Raw genomic sequence first — 21,430 nt, 5'->3', positions numbered from 1 at the left:
GAGATGCTGTATGGGGATGGCATATGGGCACAGAGGGGCAATGCTTGACAAGGGGGGGAATGGGGATATGGAATATAGATACAATGCTGGACACTGGAGAGGGGGGGTATATGGACACAGAGAGGGGGGAGAGACACCAGACAAGGGGGAGAATAGGAACACAGAAGGGATATGCTGGGCATGGGGTGCATAGGTGCACAGAGGAATGATGATGGATGAGGGGATATGAACACAGGGGAGATACTGGACAAGGAAATAAAGGAATACAGAGATGAGAGATGGACATGGATAAAGAAGAAATGTCAAATAGACAGGAGACCCTGGCAATTGAGTTAAGAGAAGACAGAGGGAAGCAGAAACCAATGACTGGGACCAATATGATTTGAAAATTAAAATGACCAGACAACAAAAAGGTACAAAAAATTATTTTATTTTTAATGTTGTGAATATAGTATGTTGGCTTTGAAATGTACATCTTGCCAGAGTTGATTTTAAACATGGCTGGGGTCCAGGACAGAAATCTAGGAAAGGACCCCAAAGTCCATTACTAGGCTGCGCCTTCAGCTTCCAGCAGACGGGCTTTCTCTGGCCAGGGAATTGCCCTAGTTGCAACCCCTAACATCATCCCTGGCATGTGCTGTCTTTATATTTTGCACCGGAGGAAATGCCTTTCTTTCTTGTTTCTCTGGTGTTGTACTTCATGCAAGGTCTGGTTTCTTGGGGTTTCTATTTAATTTATATTTCTAGAGTTTGTGGTCACTTAGTCTGTATTTGACATTTGTGTTCTCTGTGTGTGACTGAGGTATTCTGTTAGCATGAAGTTTCTATGTAGCATTCTGTAGTAATTTAGCTTGTTCAGCTTTCCTGATAAATGTATTTGTATTTTAGGGCCCCACAATAATATTTAAGGCACTTCCTTTTCATAGGTAGAATCCTTGTTTTTGGAAGTTAGTGTTGGCATGGTAGTTTTGCTTTGGGTTCTGAGTGACTTTTGTTTTATAGATTTTTTTTTTAATTAATTTATAATATGTCTGCTATTGAGATTACACTAGGAACCAAAATTTCTTTGTATGATGAGTTTTATGGGGAAATGTGCTCTGTATCCATTGTTGGTGGAGGGCCAGGAGGTTCTCTGGATGCAGAATGTGTTTGGTTTCAATACTATATGTGTGTTGGAGGACCATGGCTCAATGGGGCTGACGTGCAGTCTATTGTACTTCCCTTAGCTCTCAATTGGGCAACTACTGAAGCCTGCACTGCAACCCTCATTGAAGTTTTGGGGAGTGAGGTAGAGGTCGAGCATGGAGTGGGGTAGGGACAGAGCATGGGTGCATCAGGTTGCTGTTTTTTTCTCTTTCAAAAAAAGTTGTTGTGCCCACCCATCCAACCTGTTGGCCCACCCAAAAATTGCCTTCTGGCTACGCCACTGTCCTGTCCAACAAAGCTGTATACTTTGAGTACATAGTAATGAATTACCAAACCAAAGGAAGATTAGTTAGCATCTTCTTGTCACATGGGAAACCATACCGATAGAAGAGATATACTCAAGAAGTTAACCAAACAGGAAGCTTTCCCTAGGGCCCTGGACTTACAACTTGGGATCTTGTTTTGTCCAGCAAGCACAAAAGAATTGGATAAAGGTGAATACAAAGATAACGATCACTTCAGAAGAAAATTGTTTTCCCACCTCTCAGCACAACTTTTGTCTTACCTGTTGCCAAAAGTAGGACATTGTATTTCTCCTGCTCTGATATAATCAATTGATCCACCACAATTTTCGTGTAATGGAAGTGGCTTTGGAATAGTGGTTCATTTCCAATGGGCTTCACTTCATCTTCTACTTCAGGATAATTATCTACCATATTAAAGGTGTCAGTAGGTGTTGACTGTCCTCCTGTAAGACACTAAACCATAGAGAGGCAATAAGCCTGGAATTGCAAGAGGCACTGTATCCATGCAAGATTAAGAGAGAAGACAAGAAGAATGAAGAATATGAAAGAGACTAAATGGAACACTAAAGTGAATAGAGAACGGAAAAGGACTGGTTTGATGCACAGTAAGCTGAAAGACGAAGGAAATACTGCAGTGTGATGTTAACGGGATGACAATATTCAGAAAAGCTTCGTGGAAGCTTCACTATTGTGTTATAAAGGCATAGAGAAAATAGAAACTGTTCAGAAGGACTACTGAAATGCAAGAAAGGCTTGCAACGTTACACAGGGAGACCTGGCACTCAAAAAAAATTCCTTAAAGGAAAGAAAAAAGGCAGGAATATAACAAACATTTAGCAGGTTTATCAGGCACAAGAAGGTCCAAGTTTCCACAGAAAAAAAAACAATTAAAAAAAAAAACAAGAATTTGTGAAATTAAGATGGGGATAGTCAAACACTTCTTTACTAAGGGGTGCTCATACAAAGCTGCAGTAGCAAATAGCCTCAGAATGCCCTTGCATTGGTTTTTAACTGTACTGACCATTTCTACCACAACTGGAAAATGGCTGATTTTTCATTTTACAAATTAATGGCCATGTGCTAATGTTGCCACTAGTAAGCAGTCATTAACAAAAATTAACGCGTGAGCCCTTACCGCCATTTTGTAAGCTGTAAGGGCCCATGTGCTAATCCTGCACTAATCAGTTAGCATGCAACAATGCTGACACACTAATTGATTAATACAGAAACGTCAATTCTCTGCCCCCAGACAAAAAAAATAAAAAAATAGTTTTCAGCGCATGGGTAGCAAGCACACATTTGAAACTTACTGTAAAACATCTCGATGCATCCTTTAGTAAGCCCTTTTAAACTGAAGTAAGTATGCGGTAGTGTTTACCGCACCTTAGTAAAAGGACCCCGAGAGTGTTACTAACACCTGCAATAACCTATCAGTAGAGATGGTAGAAACCTGCACTGTGACAGAATTGAAGCATGCTTAGGACAAACAGAGACCAGTAGTATAAACAGGATTAGAAGGCTGTGAAAAGACATGGGGAGGCTGAGATGTTGGATTAAATATAGAAATGCATATGCTCATATAATCAAAATGGTAGAGGACCAGACAGTAAAGAGAAGAAAACTGACAAAAAAAAAAAAGGAGAAGCAGCATCCTACAGGCAGTCAAGCTCCTATGGCTGACAGCTGGATTATGTCCTTAACTAGAACAAAGAAGACAGGAACGTCCATTGCATACTGTCTTAGTGTTGCTATGGATTCTCTCTTTGCCTGTATTTTAAACCACAGACAAGGGCTTACCTCTCCAGGTCGGGGACTCGGCAGTGGTTTGCTATTGCCTTTCAGGTTTGAGGTCCTGAAAATTCTGTCAATATCACCAATGGAGTACACACAGACGGCAGTAAAGCCCCTATGGACATGAATAATCACAGAAAGCAAGTAAATTTCCCATTGTTTCAAGTCACACAGAGGACGATTTTATAAGGAGAACACCAACACTAAGGCACTAAGAACATGCATAAGTGTCCAGAATACTGGTACATATATGTGTGTATGTGTGCACACATGTGCATAAATGCCAATATTCCAGCTACACACTATTCTATAGCATGGCACCTAACTGCAGTGGCGCGTACTTGAAGATGGGTGTACTCACGCGCAAAGTCTATGCAAACAATGGGTAGGATGCAAAGTTACTCCTGTAAATTCTAGAATACTACAAGGTAAGTAGGGTTTTTTTTAGTAACTTAGACTCTATCATGGTCTTAGGGTTTCTGCTTAAAATATATGCATATATTTGACCTGTTACCCTAGTATTATTATTAGGGAAACGGGCGTCTAATTTCTATAGAATAGGTTCCAAATAGCTACCTTCCTGGTGCCTAAATATAGCCACCTCCTTATAGAATAACCCCATAATGACCCATTGGCCATTATTTTAGAAGTATCTCTGCATGTATATAGCAGCATTTAAACATCTGGAGAGGCCTAGATGTTTAAATGCCATTTCAGAACAGCGGCCATTTGCACATAGGGAAGCTAAGTGCATTTAAGAGGTCTTTTACTAAAGCGTAGCTCATTAACTGCAGCAGGGCCCATTATATTCATATGGGTTCTGCTGCAAATAACTCAAGCTAAGCTTTGGTTAAAGACCCCCCCCTCCCCCTAGATATCAAGGGGGGCATGGGTATGACAGGGACAGCGAGTGATCTGAGCTGGCCTACAATACAGATGTTGATTCCCCATTTCAGATAGGGAATCCACATCTGTATTGAAAAAAATAGACATGAGTATTTGCAGTTGCTCCAAGACATGTCTAAGTACCTACTGTAAGGGCAGCTGTAAATCTGATGTCTGGTTCATGTAGGGTTTCTGCCTCCACACCCCCCCTCCAATCTCCCCTGCTGCCCCAAAGACATCAGTTCCCCCTCCCCCAATTCTATCTGTCCTCCCTATCACCCACCACTACAACACATACATCCCCATTGTGCCCACTCCTGAGGCACAAATACACCCATGATTGTACTCCTCCCCTGTCCCTATGGCACATAAGCATTGCAAAAAGTGCAACACACCAGAGGTCCATTAAGCGCAGTATCCTGTTTCTGACAGTGGCCAATCCAGGTCACAAGAACCTGGCTAGATCCAAAAAGAGTTAAACAGATTATATGCTGCTTATCCCAGGAATAAGAAGTAGATTTTCCCAAATCCATCTTAATAATGGCTTATGAACTTTTCTTTTAAAAACTTGCCCAACCTTTTTAAAACCCTGTTAAACTGACTGCTTTTACCACATCCTCTGCTGATGAATTCCAGACTTTAATTACACGTAGTAACATACATAGTAACATAGTAAATGACAGCAGATAAAGACCTGAGCAGTCCATCCAGTCTGCCCAACAGTCACACTCATTATCAATTCATGATTAAATCAACAATTAATGTGATATTATATACTTTATCACATTGCATGAAGAAATATTTTCTCAGATTTGTTTTAAATTTACTAACTTCGTAGCTTTATTGTGAGTCCCTAGTCCTTGTACTTTTGGAAAGAGTAAACAAGAGATTCACGTCCACCCATTCCCTCTCCCCCCCCCCCCTCGCAGCACATCTTCACCTTATTGAGGTCCCTCATGTCACATACACAAACCCCAGTTCAGATCCCTAGGGTACACACTGCCTCCCCCAATTGAGTCCCCCACCACAACCAAGGTGCCCACTTGGTCCAACCTTGAGGCTTGGGCCATTCAACAAGACTGGCTAGAGATAACATCACAAAATGCCCATATATGGAAGCCTGACCACATAGCAACATCACTGTGGAGTTTGCCCATGAATGAAGCACTACATACATGTATAATTGGTGATTTGTTACTTTTATGTGCTAGCACCACCACTTACATGTTTAAGTGACAGATGTTAAAAATCTGAATGTGCATGGGAAAGTGATTAAGGAGCCATCCTCCAAAACTCAATCTTTTTTCACTTCAATGAGGTTCTGAATGCCAGAGAGGCAAGCACAATTCTCTCTCAAGTTCTCCTTCAAAGCCCAGGTCCAAATGAGAAGTTAGCTGGCAGTTATGCATGACTCTAAGCAGTGTGAATACTAATGGATACATTTCTTTGATATACATATCTCGCTGTTCTAACATATGGAATATGCATATACTTTCAAAGACTGCCGAAACCACATCCATAACAGGCCTGTTTGAAATCTCTGCATGCAATGGCATGTATGTATAAGGAGATCTTTTTCTAAAGTCACTATTTATACATGCATACTGATTTCTAAATGTAAACATGCCACCTAATATTCAGCTCACAACAGTCAGTGGCTGTAAAGCCACTGACCACCGCAGGCTCAATCTAACCCATACATTCAATTCTGGGGCCATGTATTTGCGTAGGCTCCAAGTTACCCATGGAACTTACAGAATACTGTAAGTTATTAAAGTATCTTTCTCTGCAGGCTACTTCACCTACTTTCCTAACTTTACCAAAATAGAAGGATGAAAAACCCTATCTTCCTGTGAATCTGTGCATAATCTCTTTGTATGTCATTTTCTTTGAATGTTACTTTTTCCTAGCTAAACCTTCTTAAATAAAAAGATAATTCGTTTTTTCCCTAACTATCCCAACCTAAAAATTATTATTTAATACCACATTCACTTCCACACTCTTGCCTCCCTATTAGCAGAACTTGCAACATTTTTAAAAAAATCTATTACTGGCTGATTTTATTTAAATTTTAGTATAATTGCTATTTTGTTTTTACATTTTATTTTTATTGCAATTTTAATACAATCCAAAGCATAATCACTTGTTTAGAAATATGGAAAAAATAAATAATATTACTAATAAGCACAAAACATATAAGCCTATGTTGCAATACAATATTTTAATTTCAATCCATGACACTGTGGGAAGAATATCAAGCAGAAAATAATTTCAAATCAAAGATAAACTATCTTACTTAATAAAAATAAGGCTAAGAAACAGAATAGATCAGTCCAGTAACTCAAATCAATGGTGCTGAAGTCTTGACCCTAACTAGGGAACTAGAGGCCATTCTTTTACCACTGACAAAGGCAGACAGTTATGATGGTTCATAGATTACATATTTGGCAGACTTCCATTTAACTATACACTTGAATGATTATTTTATGAAAAATAAGGCACCTAAACAGCTGGCTGCATTAATAGGAAATTTATTCTTCTCTTTTGGGTCTCCTTAGTCAGGTCAGGAAATAATCTGGCCTGACATCCAAAAAAAAAAACCACACATCTCTTTTCTTAAAAAAAAAAAAAAAAAAAAAAAAGAGTCAAAATAAGTCCCAATCAGATGAGAGAGCCAAAGTAATCAACAAAGTAGCTTTCACCATTAAATCAGCCTCAGAAGATTCCAAAATATCTGAAACATTTAAGACATCAGTCTCTTGATTTGGAGTTGCTTGTTTTTTAAAAGTTTTTTTTTTCCCCAGTTGGCAAATAATAAATTCAAGACATGGGAGTAAAAGATTGTTCAGGTACTAAAAGCATCTCCTTCAAAAATTGCTGGAACATTTCTTTAGGCGATGTAAATGGAATCTTGCTACTCTTTAGGATTCCGAAATCTTGCTACTCTTTAGGATTCTGAAATCTTTGTACTCTTTGGGATTCTGAAATCTTGCTACTCTTTGGTATTCCGGAATCTTGCTACTCTTTGGGATTCTGGAATCTTGCTACTCTTTGGGATGCTGCCAGGTACTTGTGACCTGGATTGACCACTGTTGGAAGCAGGATACTAGTTTAGATGGATCATTGGTCTGACCCAGTATGGGTATTCTTATGTTGATCTAAATTTCAGGGCACTGTCTGATGAACATTAATCAGACAAGGCCAGTTCAATATGGATCCCTGGCAAACAAATAAATTTATTTATTTGCTGCATTTGTATCCCACATTTTCCCACCTATTTGCAGGCTCAATGTGGCTTACATTATATAGCAATGGCATCACCATTAACAGAGTAAGAGGTTCAGCATATTGGTACAATTAATGTATAAGAATAACAGGTAGGTAGGGTAAATAAAATGATAGCACATAACATACAAGTGAGAGTAGGAAAAAATGTAATGTTCAATAATGATATTATGATAAAATAATCAAATCAGAAGGGATCAATATTGGTTGGTTCTGGTATAGATTAGGAAACAAGTCATTAAGGAGGCATTTTTGTAGGTGTGCTTTCTTACCAAGGATTTGAGAAGATTCCATAGACTCTGCTTTCAGTCCAGTTTTCAGACTTAACAATGAAGACATCATGTAGCATGTTGAATAACCTCTTCTGAGATTCATAAGCACACACCAGCCGAGCTTTCAGAAATGTGGTCCACATGGTGGCAACAACTGACCCTTCTCCCCCTCCATCTCCCTAAGAAAAGCAGAGCACAACAGGAAGTTAGGTGTTGCGTATGACTATATACTATTAGAAAGACGTTAGCACGGTAAGTGCAGCTCGTGCCAGGCAAATCCGAACATGAAGCACACATTGTCATTAGTTTTCTGTGCTTTTATATAAGCGTTTCAATTTTTTTTTTAACTTGGAAGGCTTATATTTAAACTCAGGAAATAGGTGCCGATGTGTACTTTCACTTTCGGGTTTGCTTGCACTTGCGCACATTTGCTTCTTACTACTAGATCTTAGGGCCTTCAACGGGCCTCCTTCTGCATCCAAACTGTATAAAAACCTGCAGATTCTAGAGAAAGAACCATGAGAAATCCTCTCTTCAAACCCCCTAACACCTGTTCTGAGTTGGTGTTACTTGTTACAGCAGTAAGGCATAGTAATTGACAGTAGATAAAGACCTGTACGGCCCATCCAGTCTGCCCAACAAGATAAACTCATTTTACATGGTATGTAATACTTTATATATATATACCAGAGTTTGATTTGTCCTTGCCTTTCTCAGGGCACAGACCGTAAAAGTCTGCCCAGCACTGTTTTTGAACTTTCAATATCTATTCAGTTATGATCAAGGCGTAGACCGTAGAAGTCTGCCCAGCACCGGTTTTGCTTTCCAAGTACCGACGTTACCACCCAATCTCCGCTGATTCCGTAGATCCATTCCTTCTAAACAGGATTTCTTTGTGTTTATCCCATGCATGTTTTAATTCCATTACCGTTTTCATCTCCACCACCTCCTGCGGGAGGGCATTCCATGTATCCACCACCCTTTCCATGAAAAAATACATCCTGACATTACTTCTGAGTCTGCCCCCTTTAACCTCAATTCATGTCCTCTAGTTCTACCGCCTTCCCATCTCCGGAAAAGGTTTGTTTGTGGATTAATACCTTTCAAATATTTGAACGTCTGTATCATGTCACCCTGTTTCTCCTTTCTTCTAAGATATTCATGTTCAGGTCGGCAAGTCTCTCCTCGTATGTTTTGCAACGCAAATCCCATACCATTTTTGTAGCTTTTCTTTGCACCACTTCCAGTCTTTTTACATCTTTAGTAAGATATGGCCTCTAAAACTAATAACAATACTCCAAGGCAGCTTTGTTTTGTACTCTGAGCATTGGGAGGGAGTAGGAAATGAGCTCATTAATATGTTTGACTACATTAGCATGCTATTTGTGCTAATCTTTGATGCGCTCATTGTTTCCCATGCTAGAGCATCTGAACATTCTACACTCACTATTGCGGGCACTACTTTGGCACTAATGGCCTCTAGCGCCCGCATTTGCTTCTGAGTACTGCGGCCTCTGAGAAGAAGCAGATGGAAAATGATAACGGGAGAAGTATTACAGGGAAATAGTATCAAGATTCCATGAGTGTTCTATTGGGCTAGTAGGTGCACAACAGTTTGCCACATTATCCAGATACTTTCAGAGCCGTGCTGTGAATCTTACAAGAACTAAAAAGGTTGTTCTAACTTTGCTGGAAATTCATATACATTCAATGAATTTCGATGAGCTGAACAAATAGAGAGCTCCAGAAAAATGCAGAAACTGGGCTTAAAATGCCAACAGCTCTACTAAATTGAAGGAGAATTGCACATTAGAAACTAGCTCATGCTTTGAGGATAGCTGGCATTGACAGCAACATCATATCCATAAAAACTGAGCAAATAGCATCACCCTTGGCTGATTTTTATATCTTGCCTTATCGTTCGCTTTGCTTATGGATAAGGCATTGCCGAAACAAAGATGGAGATAGGGGCTTCGAGCAGTCATGTGACCTGGATTTGAAGAAAAGCATATAACCTCCTTGGAAAAAAGGACTTTAGTTGAGTTCTATTTTAATTCAGCTATCAGCGGGTGTCCTCATTTTAGATGATCTAAATCGAACGACCCCTGACGCAGGTACTTTGCGCAAAAAGGGTCAATGGTACGAGTTTTATATACAGGACACGTGGTGTGCAAATAAAAGGTTTTGTCCCGCTTCTGAAGGCTCCTGGTACTTCTTCTTTTGTTGTTTGGACTATCCGGTTAAGTGCCACTGAATATCAGCATGGGAGCTGGTCAGCAGGATTTAACTGAGTAGCCTCCTATCTGATTAAATTCTGCTGAATCTCATCACCTTAACTTCCACAATCATTACAAGACAAGCAGAACAAATCCTTGGATAAGAAACTAACAATTAGAACCTTATTATTTATTTGTTACATTTGTACCCCCACATTTTCCCACCTATTTGCAAGGCTCAATGTTAAATCCAAACACCCAGCATTATCTTTAACTTTTAAAATATCTTCCAGCTGAATATTTAGTTTAGTAAAGTGTCTGGTGCTGTGAAAGCTGGCCACAGGAAATTATACTCAACAGATCAGGTGTAGGTCTCCTTTAATATATAGTGCAAACCACTGATATTTGGCAAGAAGTTAAGTGCTGCTCTCCATGGATTTCTAACAGGCAATCAGTGATGTTCCTTGGTTGGCTGCCACCTGGGACGGTTTGCCGCTGCGCACCCACCTTCCCCCGGGTGCAGTGTCATCCGTCCACCCCCCCTCCCACCGGGTGCAGCACGACATCACCCCTGGTAATTCACCGCCCCCCCCCCCCCGGCACATCACCTCCAAGACCCCCCCCAAGGGAATTCTTCTTACCTGTTGGGGTGCTGGGTGCATGCTGCAGGAGGGGTGTTGGCTCCGCAGGTTCCCTGCTTCCTCTGCCCCATTACAGGAAGTAACAGCAGAGGGAGCAAGGAAACGGCAGAGCCGACAGCCGCATGGCTGCTCCCTGCACCCTTCCTGCAGCGTGCACCTGGGGCGAACCGCCCCCAGCACCCCACCCTCAGTATGCCACTACAGGCAATGCCATGTACATATGAACTTCTTACTGCAGGAGCTTCCAGCAAATCTTTCTGTGAAATCGGCTGGCACACAGTAGAAGCTTCAAATGGCAGCATGAGTAGCTGGGACTAGAACAAGTAGCTAAATTTACAGACCAACATCTAGGGGTCCTTTTACTAAGGGGCGCTGAAAATGGCTTGCGGTAGTGTAAGCGCGGGTTTTGGGCATGCGCAGAATAATTTCTCAGTGCACCTGTAAAAAATGCCTTTTTTAAAATTTTTGCCGAAAATGGACGTGCGGCAAAATCAAAATGGCCGTGCTTCCATTTTGGGTGTGCAACCTTACCACAAGCCACTGATCTAGCGGTAAAGTCTTGCGCAGTAACCGGGCAGTAATGACCTACGCATGCCAATGGCGCAAGTCCGATACACGCGGCCGAAAATAAAAATTATTTTTCGGCCACACATATCGGATATGCACCAAAAATGAAATTACCACAAGAGCCACGCGGTAGCCGGGCAGTAACTCCATTTTGGCGCACGTTGGGCGTGTGTAGAGCCTTACAAGGCTTAGTAAAAGGGCCCCCTAGTAACCTCCCACTCACTGTGAGGTTCTACCTCCCTGCCATGACTTGTTCTGCTGACCCTTTCCCCTCTACTAACTTTCTCCTTATAAATTCCCCATCACATTGTACCTTACACAGCTGTGCTACTCTTGAGATGGTGAAGTCATGATCTACACCCTTTTGTTGATTATCCTCTCTGAAGAAGTAGTAGATTTTGTCTTTGTAACTTTCCTCTTGTTCAATGATGGTCACTTTCACAAACTGGGGATCTGAAAACCAAGAAGCAAAAGAATGGAACCAGAGGCCACAAAGAAGGAGAATGAGGAAAGGTGAGCAGCAGAGCTACTGGACTGGCTTCTGTTTCCCTCGAACTGAATCAAAACACCTTCTACGCATACTAAGAGTGATATAACACATATGTAGTGCCAGACTATTTTTACACTTTAAGAGCACATATGAGCAGGCTGCACATTTTTTCTTAGTAGTTGGCTATTGGCATTCATTTTGACTGTCTCAACGGGATGGATGAATGAATTAACCCTTCCAAGATCTGAATATGGAAAACTCCAGTTAGCCAACAATACTAGAGAAAACTTGAGGCACAAATGTTATCCTCCTGGATCCTTACACCTCTCCTTTTCTGTCCTTTTACCCTTTGCTGCCCTTATTCCTTCCTCGAAGTGTGGTATGATATGGAGGTCCTGCTCTGATCCCTTCCTATTCTCATACTTCCTTCAGCAGGAGGACAAATGACAAGCAGTGTACCCATTCCACCCCAGGGCAGCCGAGAAACTGAGCTGGGCCTAGGGCAGGGCCGCCGCCACCGGGCCCGGGACAGAATCATCATCGCTGTCCCCCCCCCCCCCCCCCCAAAAAATCATCATCGCCACAACCGCCACCCCCCCTCCCTCCTGCCCCCCCCCCCCCCCGAAGTACCTTGGCTGGCAGCGTGGCTCTTTCCTCTGCCCAGCACTGCCTGCGGCTGCTTTCCTTAGGTAGCATATTCTCAGTCTCAAAACTGAGCATGCGCGGCCTGAGGGCGCCAGAGTTTTCTCTTTCCTGCTGCTGTCGGGACGCGATCACCCGGATCCCGTCAAAAACAGGAAATAGACAGAGGCCCCCCCCCCCCCCATGGAGGCCCAGGCCTGGGGAATTTTGCCCCCCTGCATCCCCTCTCAGTGGCTACATTCCACCCCCATCCTCTATTTCTCTTGAGAATGACATAGGAGGAAGTGCTTACTTTCACATGCTTCCCCTCCAGTCAAAGGACATGTGAGAGGCATGAAAGAAGAGCGGGGTGATCATAACATAGCTAAACAGTAGAAAAAGTGACAGCAAAAGTCAGAAGGATGCTTGAGTGCGTAAGGAAAGCAATGGCCAGCAGGGAAAAGGAGGTGATAATGCCTCTGTATAAATCTCTGGTGAGAGTTCATTTGGAGTGCTATATAATTCTGGAGATCGCACCTTCAAAAAGATATACGTGTTATGGAGTTGGTTCAGAGAGTGGCTAATAAAATGGTCAGTGATCTTTGTCATAAAACATATGGGGCCAGACTTAAAGATCTCAATATGTATACTCTGGAAGAAAGGCACAATAAAGAAGATATGATACAGACAGAACGTATCTTTCAAATGAAAAGAAGCTCTGGAATGAGGAAGCACAAAGATGAAGGGTGAAAGGGGACAGACTCAGGAGTAACCTGAGGAAATACTTCTTCACAGAAGTGGATGCATGGAATGACCTAGTTGGAGGTGGTGGTGATGAGGACTGTATCTGAATTCAAGAAAGCATGGGATAAGCACAGAGGATCTCTAAGGGAGAGAAAGAAGAGTAGAAGCAATGCCTGTCTCTACTCCCTCTCACGTTTCCCTCACCCAGACTCACTGGATGATGTAACAAATAATACCCTCCCTCAGAATCCTTTTGACTTACTTTGCATCAGATGGTCATTGGTGTATAAGTGTGTATCTTTGCCATAGATCCTCCGGAAACGCAGGATCTTCCCATTGTTCTGAAATTTATTGACGGTAGAAAAAACCTCCTCACCTGGAGGAAGAGGAATAGAAAACAATTGAACAGTGATACAAAGAGAACAAGGAAGAACTATCCCTTCCTTCTGTACTCCTTTCCCAAATAGACCCTGTCCTCTGAACAACTGGCAGTGATCCTGTACCCAGCAACTGGAGACAAGGTACATGTGTGATTTTACAAACTCATGTGCAACATTCTCTTTGGATATCTATATCTCTCTCTATCTATATATCTATCTATCTATATATCTATATATCTATATATATATATATATCTATATATATACACACACAAAAAGGGTACCACATCCTGCAAGAGACCACATCCTGCAAAAGGCCTAGACATAGAATTCAAGAAGTACATTCTTTCTACCACCAAACCCTCAGGTGAGATGTTTTGTGCCTACAGTTCAAAAATTAATGAGTAGGTTTTCAGTGTACTACAGTTTAGACTGCACAAATCCAACTAATTTTCCAGTACAGGGTATTTGCGTATTTTTAGTTTGAATATCAACTCATTATATGACAAAAAGAATACAGGCACACTTACATAATCTAAAAAAAAAATTGTTGTGAAATTTTCATGTGTGATCATAAGAGTCGATAATAAAAAGCCAGCACTTATAAGCATTAATTTGGCCATATAAGTTGCTAACCCCCCCCCCCCCTCCCCTTTTGCAAAGCTGCACTAGCGGCTGCAGAGCAACAATGCCGACATAGCCCTTTCAGTTTGTAAAATATGGCCAGGGTTATGTATTAGAAGTGAAATTGGATAACTTACCTGTTTATACCTGACTATACAGTACAAATAGCCAGGCAAAAATTATCCATGTACTTTTAGGGATTCGACTTAACTGGATGGGATTGCAGAAAAGCTGCATAACCTCTAACTATAATTTATCTCTGTAAAGTAGTGTGGTCAGCTTCCATTTAAATACTGACAGAAAAATTTTTAACACTGACCAAATTTCACCCCAGCAGACCTGCTCTTCACTTCAGTTAAATGTATGCAAACTTACACTGAAATCAATTTATGGCGCCAAAAGATTGGCACCAAAATTTACACATTGATCAGAGATCCGTGTGTAACTTAATTGCTTAATTAGAACATAAGCATTGCTATATTGGGACAGAGCAAAGATCCATCAAGCCCAGTATCCTGTTTACAACAGTGATCAATCCAGGTCACAAGTACCTGTCAAGATTCCAGAACAGTACAATACATTTTATGCTGCTTATCCTAGAAATAAGCAGTGGATTGCCCAAGTCGATCTCTAAGTGCCTCTTTTACCACTCGGTCAACTAGCAGTCCACTGATTCTTTTTTTAATATACCTAAAAAAACTTTTTACTATGCGTTTTTGTCTCCAATACAATCCTCTTTTCAATGTCTCTCTTTGCCTTCCTTATCAGCGCTTTGCATTTGAATTGATATTCCTTATGCTGTTTCCTATTGTTGGATCCTTCTTCTATATTCTGAAGGATTTTCTTTTAGCTCTAATAGCTTCCTTCCTCACTTTTTAACCATGCCGGCTGTTGTTTGGTCTTTCTTCCTCCTTTTTTAATACATGGAATATATTTGGCCTTGGCTTCCAGGATGGTATTTTTGAACAGCATCCACACCTGATGTAAATTTTTCACCTTTGCAGCTGCCCCTCTAAGTTTTTTTTTTCACCGTTCTCATTTTATCATAGCTCCTTTTTGCAAGTTAAATGCTAACGTGTTGGATTTCCTGTGTGTACTCACTCCAGAGCTTATATCAAGCCTGATCATGTTATGATCACTGTTATCAAGTAGCCCCAGCACCATTACCTTCTACACCAGATCATGCGCTCCACTAAGGACTAGGTCTAGAATTGTTCCCCCTCTTGTTGGCTCCCGAACCAGCTGCTCCATGAAGCAGTCCTTGATTTCATCAAGGAATTTTACCTCTCTAGCATGCCCTGATGTTACATTTACCCAGCCAATATTGGGGTAATTGAAATCTATGGAATTTGTCATCTAAGATAAGTACTTTTTCCAAGTTATTTCCCAATACATGTTGAGTCTCAACTACGAGTGTTTGTGAAGCTGATACAGTGGAGTTTTTTTTGAAGACGCATGATTAAAGTGGTCCCCTCATTACACAAAAGGCGTGTCCTTTAAAAACGAGGAAGTTCCGAATTTTCTGAGGTCTTCTTTTTTTCTCCACTTTTTTCATTATTTCCTACCACAGTTACCCAGAAACACATTGTATATTCAGTAGAATTGTGGGTGAAATTTTGGTAATTGAAATCACTCATTATTATAGTGTTCCCCAATTTGACATCAATTGAGGGTTGCTTCTCCACCAACTGTGCCTAACTGGTCTCGCACAGATCTCAAAAGGGGGCATGACCAGGGTCAAGAGCATTTCAAGAAGTTAGGTGCGGGTTTAGAGAATTAGGTCTAATTTTGGGCACAGGGGTTACACCTGCTTTTATGAGGAACGAGTCTGATGCCCAAAGTTAGGCACAAATTGCATGCTACACTTGTTTTCTATAATGGTCATTCGATCTTTATAGATTGGTGCTTATCACATTTCATTTCCAGCACCAATATTTCAACACCGTATATAGAATCCAGCCTTTAGGGATTCATTTTAAAACAGTATAAAACCATTAGTGAAGTAGCTATTTCCTTCCATGCAATTTTTAAACAAAACAAAGAAAAATCCAATAATGAAATTTCATCTTATTTCATTCCATTTTCTGGGGCCCTTTTACTAAGCTGTGTTGTGTTAATGAGGGCCTAACACAGCTTAAAATAGCATACCACGGAGCGCAATCATGGAGCGCCAAATGTGCATAAGTTAACTGTGCACTAAAAACATTTTTACATTTTTTTGAGGGGGCATGTCTGGAGCAGAGAGTGGGCATTCCTGTACTAATTAGTTAACGCAGCTACATTACCATGCACCAACTGATTAGTGCAGGAATAGCACATAAGCCCTTCCACCTATAAAATGGGTGATGGTAACTGCACATGTGCTCATTTTTTTTTTTAATGGCCACATGCTAATGGCAACATTAGCACATGCACACAAGACACAGTGAAGGTGACTTTGAAAAATGAAAAGATGATGTAACAGTAACACACAGATTTATTAATTAACATCCCAGACTCGACAGGAGTCATGTTTCAGCCAACCTGGCCTTCATCAGGAGTCTGCAAAGGATGTTTGATAAGGTAGCAGCCAGTAAGGTGCTCTCTCTTAAAAATGAACGTATCCTGTCAACACAAAACAATTCAAAGATCTCAAAGCAACTGTAATCCAAGACATGTCATCTCAGTTTCACTGAAGCAGCCTTACTGGCAGCTACCTTATCAAATATCCTTTGCAGACTCGTGTCGAGTCTCGGATGTTAATTAATAAAGCTGTGTATTAATGTTACATCGTCCTTTCATTTTTCAAAGTCACCTTCATTGTATCTTGTGCTTTTGAGATTGCGAGGTTTGTATTTTTCTGTTTTGACGTCAACATTAGCACATGACCATTAATACAAAAAATAGGCCATTTTTACAGCTGCAGTAGAAATGGCCTTAGCACGCAGGAAAAACCTGCGTAGGGGTGTACTAGGGCCAGTTGATACCACAGCTTAGTAAAAAGGACCCCTCTGTTTTTAGCCCATGCTCTTTGCAAATAGGGCAGAGTAAATATTGAAAATGAAATTAAATAAAACAAAAATTTAATAACATAAAAAATTAGTGAACTCCCACCCCTCCTACATGAAGCAAACATTTTTGACATACACACCCTATGGGGCTCATTTTCAAAACACTTAGACACACAAAGCACCACAAAACCTTTTACAAAGCCACGCTTTTTTAGCTTGAGGTAAAAATCAGCTGACAGTAAATGCTGAAATGCCCACCACATTCCTATGGGTGTCTCAGTATTTAAGGCCTTCTGATTTTACGTGAGCTAAAAATGCTAGCGCAGCTTTGTAAAAGGCCCCCTAAGTGCTTTGAAAATAAGCCCCTATTTATGGTGTTAAAGTACATATGTACACTTAGCCGGATTCAGAAGTCATTCTTTCCTAGCTTCTTTTTTTTTTTAACCTGTACAGATCCTGAGTAAAAGTTAACTTAAATAGTCCACTGTAGAATTAAAAATACAATTCAAGGTTTACCTGAAAACAGTATGAGAAAATTCGTTTCAGGGACAAATGGAGAAAAGCCACTTCCATACTGTGTTTTGATTTTATTCACCTGGAGAAGGGAAGAGTAAAACCTATTTTACAAAAAGACTCCTGTACCTCCAAACAGGAAAAAACTTCTGCAGCTGTGCTAGGACAGTGTGTTTCAAACCTCAGGTCCTGATCCTGTTCTGGGTCACACCACACCAGTAACTCAATTACTAACCCTGCTCTGTGTCCTGCATAGTGATTTTTCTTTTTCAGATGTTGAATCCAGGATTCTCTCCATCTGTAAATAATGAGCACAGGTTATGCACCATGGAACAGGGCCAAAGGGCAAAAACTGATAAGCATGTGAACCAGAAACTCATGATCTGATAAGACATTCTTGTGTGCAAGCAGGCATGAGAAAGGAGTAATTATGAATAGACAAAAAAATGTGGTTTAGCAACAGAGGGGAAACAGATGGTGAGAAAAGAAAACAAGAATGATCTTGGAGGAAGATAACTTGCTGAAGCTATGTTAAGCATTGTTTAAAGAAAAGATATATAAGCAGCTGTATTAGAACATTACTTGGGAGAGACAATTTCAGATAGTACTTATGTATAGCAGAACTGTTCTCCCATGAGAAACGATTAATTGCATCTGTATTTGGTAAGTAATAAAACTTGCCTTTCTCATACGTGGCCTTGGTCTTTTATCACTCCAAATTGTGGGTGGCTGGTACATAATAATTTGGGGTGGTGGTAAAAAGACTAGAATATTATATTACATTTTTGTTGACACCAAGTGTGAAGGGGGTGGGGGAGTTTCCGGGACGCTGGAATTAAAACTCCAAGAAATTACAATTTCTTTAGGTATCCAGGTTTAAGCTGCAGAATACTTGGGGACAGTTACAATTTGTTTTTTTTGGTGGGGGGGGGGGTCTCCCAGTTCAAGTGGCAGGATTCCTGGGACGCCAATAAGTGCAGGTTTGCATGAAGACTGGTGAGTTAAACAATTTTTTTCCCTTCTTGATTATTTTGAGAAATTATATGATAGAATGGCTACGCCTCTTGAGATAGTAATGAAGTACTTTCCATTAGAAAAAAAGGATCTTACTAAAACTTCTAATAAATGGTTTAAATGGAATAAAAAACAGACTGATTTTTGTTGGCCCCTAAATGGATCCTTTGATTTAAATTTATTACGCAAATTAATTAAATATAATGAGACCCATAAAAGAGGTAACTCTCATATGAAACATTTGCAAGCCATAAATAAATGGATCCTTATTAGTAATAAGGAATTGGAATCAAAATCCTTGCCCGACTCCTCTATATTTCCGCCCTCTCCACCAGAACCCATGGCTCTGTCTCCTCCACCATATGATGAGCCAACTAATACGGAAACCACTAAATTATCACCCTGTGGGACTGCTGTAGGTTATAAGAAGTTATATCCAGATCTAAAAAAAAAAAGAAATTCCCCTTCAGTCAGGAACTCATAATGTTGATGAGGATAAACCTATAATCACTGTTCAAATTAAGGGAATAGTGGACCTCTGTGATCTTTCTGTTTCACAAGCTTCAACTGAGGACGCAGAATTATTTGAACAGTCTCTAGGTCAGAAAAGTCATCGTCAGAGCAGTAAATCAGAGTACAATAACACAAGGGTAGAAGAAGAAATTATGCAAACCATTTCCTCCCTTCATCAATCTGGAGAATGTGTTATAGAAGATAGTGCCCTGAGTTCAGGTCCTGTTACGAGATCACAAGTCAAAAATAATAAAACTAAAGCATTAGTGCATACTGCTGAGGAAAAGTCACATAAACCCGGTGAAATTTTCATGGCATATTGTGGCTCTAAGCCATCCACAGTCAATGAATATGTAGCCCAACAGGAGAATTCCTGGTATTTTGTGGTTCCATGGACAGATAACCTTGTGGTTTGGTTCAAATCCTTATGGCCCCAATTCAGTGGGTATCGCCGTGGGGGATCTGTCACGAAACATTGAGTGTTGCTAGAGACCTAATTCGTTTATAACCTGACCCTGGCTGGGGTGCTCGGGTTAAGACTTACATGATCGAAGGTCTCAAAGTTTGGGGAAAATATGAGGGCAAATTTCCCTCAATAAAGTCCGGCTCTCTGACAAACGTTTTACCCTTGTTTAATAAATTATCCGCAGGTGTCCCACATACCGAGTATACCCCATACTCTAACGTTGAATTAAGTAGTTTAGCCCAACAATTACCTGATCTTACAGAAGGAGGAAATAAATGGATACGTAAATTCAGTGAATTGACTATGGGGACCAACGTTAGCTATAGGGGATATCAAAGCATTATTAGGCCGTATCCCGCAAGCTAAGGTTATTGATCTCTTTGCTGCTGCCGGTTTCGGTAATGCAGCCACAGAAAATACATGGGATGGTGATGAATTTTCCAATGTTACTAAGACTAGATTATGGACAGCCATCCGCACTCGATTTCCAACACGTAAGGATTTATCTGTCCTCACTTCCCAACAATGGGAAATTACTGAGCCCATTGAAACATATATGCTCAAGTTACAACAGTACATAGAGAAGAGACAAAGGAGCGCTTTGATGCCCCAAATAGTCTCCTGATATTTTATCATCTGTTCAAAGAGACCTTACCTACCAAGATTAAAGAAGGCCTTGATAATACTGTAGGAATTTCTCAGAAACCATGGCCGGAAATGAAAGAACACATTTTACACCACTATAGAATATTTATGAAAAATACCCAAAAACAAAATAAGGAGATGCAGAAATTGCAAACTCATTTAATGTCCCTACAAATAAAACAAATTGAAGATCAAAAACCCAAATCTAAATCTTCTTCATGCGGTGATTCAGATGGTAACCTGACTGCTGGAATTATCCTTTCTGTTCTAACTTTGAAAACGGTCCACATTCTCTATATGAATGGCAGGGGTAGGACAGTTATTAGAGGGAGTTTCCGGGGTAGAGGGAATTTTCGTGAGAGACAGGGAGTTTTGGTTTTTCTGTTCATGCCAGAGATGGACAACCTAGTCCATCACGCCGACATAATATCCAGTGTTGGCAGTGTAATAATATAGGTCATTATGCCTCAAAATGTAGAAGTGAGCCCCAGCCAAGGGGGGTTCCCCGAAGCAATCATTTCCATTCACCCCAAAGTCAGTCTTTTCCGTTATGGAATCCTGAAGAACAGGAGCAGACACAGTGCCTAGGAGTAGTACACATATATGCAGGATATAGCAACCCTGTGATAACGTTACAAGTTCAGAGTATTCCCATATCTTTTATGGTTGACACCGGAGCATCACGCTCAGTGTTGGCTAGCGCCCCTATGAAATTGCAGAAGCAACTGAAATAGTCCACTAAGAATGTTACCACTGTGAGTAGTACAATGCAACAATTGGAGGTGTAACATAATGTCTCGTATTGATGCTAATAAAGATAAATTTTTAAAAAAATAAGCAATGAACATCCAGTTTGCAGGTCAAGAAATAATAGCTCCCTTGTTATATGCCCCATTGTGCCCAGTGAATTTGTTAGGAAGGGATTTATTAACACAATTTAAATTCCAAATTCATTTTGATATCCCAGAGCCAACTCAGAATAGCTCTTTGATATTTGCTGTAACAACTCTTGCTGAACAAGAAGTATCTACAGCGCTACAAAAGTTACCGAATTATCTTTGGGCATCCCCGGATGCACCTTATGGAGAGGTTCACACAAAAGCTCACTGTATTGAATTACTGCCTAAATGTGATGGACCTAAAATAGGACAGTATCCCTTGAAACCAGACGTAATACAAGGAGCGAAAGAACAGATTCAGCAATTGCTGAATAAGGATATAATAGAAGAGTGCCATTCACCATATAAAAAGCCACTATTCCCTGTAAAGAAAAAAGAACCAGGACAGTGGAGAATTGTGCAGGATTTACGTGAATTAAACAC

General features: G+C 40.6%; 1 protein-coding gene across 1 annotated transcript in view; it reads right to left on the bottom strand.

The window, feature by feature from the left end:
• Nucleotides 1-21,430, bottom strand: part of SEMA7A (semaphorin 7A (John Milton Hagen blood group)) — a 162,533-nt gene that overhangs the window by 28,791 nt on the left and 112,312 nt on the right. The window contains exons 5-11 of the mRNA XM_030187003.1: nucleotides 17,706-17,768; nucleotides 17,474-17,552; nucleotides 13,226-13,339; nucleotides 11,422-11,561; nucleotides 7,685-7,863; nucleotides 3,249-3,357; nucleotides 1,712-1,904 (exon numbers count right to left, since the gene is read on the bottom strand). Coding sequence (XP_030042863.1) covers nucleotides 1,712-1,904; nucleotides 3,249-3,357; nucleotides 7,685-7,863; nucleotides 11,422-11,561; nucleotides 13,226-13,339; nucleotides 17,474-17,552; nucleotides 17,706-17,768 — 877 coding nt within the window. The remainder of the gene's footprint in view (nucleotides 1-1,711; nucleotides 1,905-3,248; nucleotides 3,358-7,684; nucleotides 7,864-11,421; nucleotides 11,562-13,225; nucleotides 13,340-17,473; nucleotides 17,553-17,705; nucleotides 17,769-21,430) is intronic.

The sequence above is a fragment of the Microcaecilia unicolor genome, chromosome 1 (assembly GCF_901765095.1).
Source record: "Microcaecilia unicolor chromosome 1, aMicUni1.1, whole genome shotgun sequence".
Lineage (NCBI taxonomy): Eukaryota > Metazoa > Chordata > Amphibia > Gymnophiona > Siphonopidae > Microcaecilia > Microcaecilia unicolor.
Note: the sequence above shows the minus strand (reverse complement) of the source record. Positions and strands in the feature narration are given on the sequence as shown.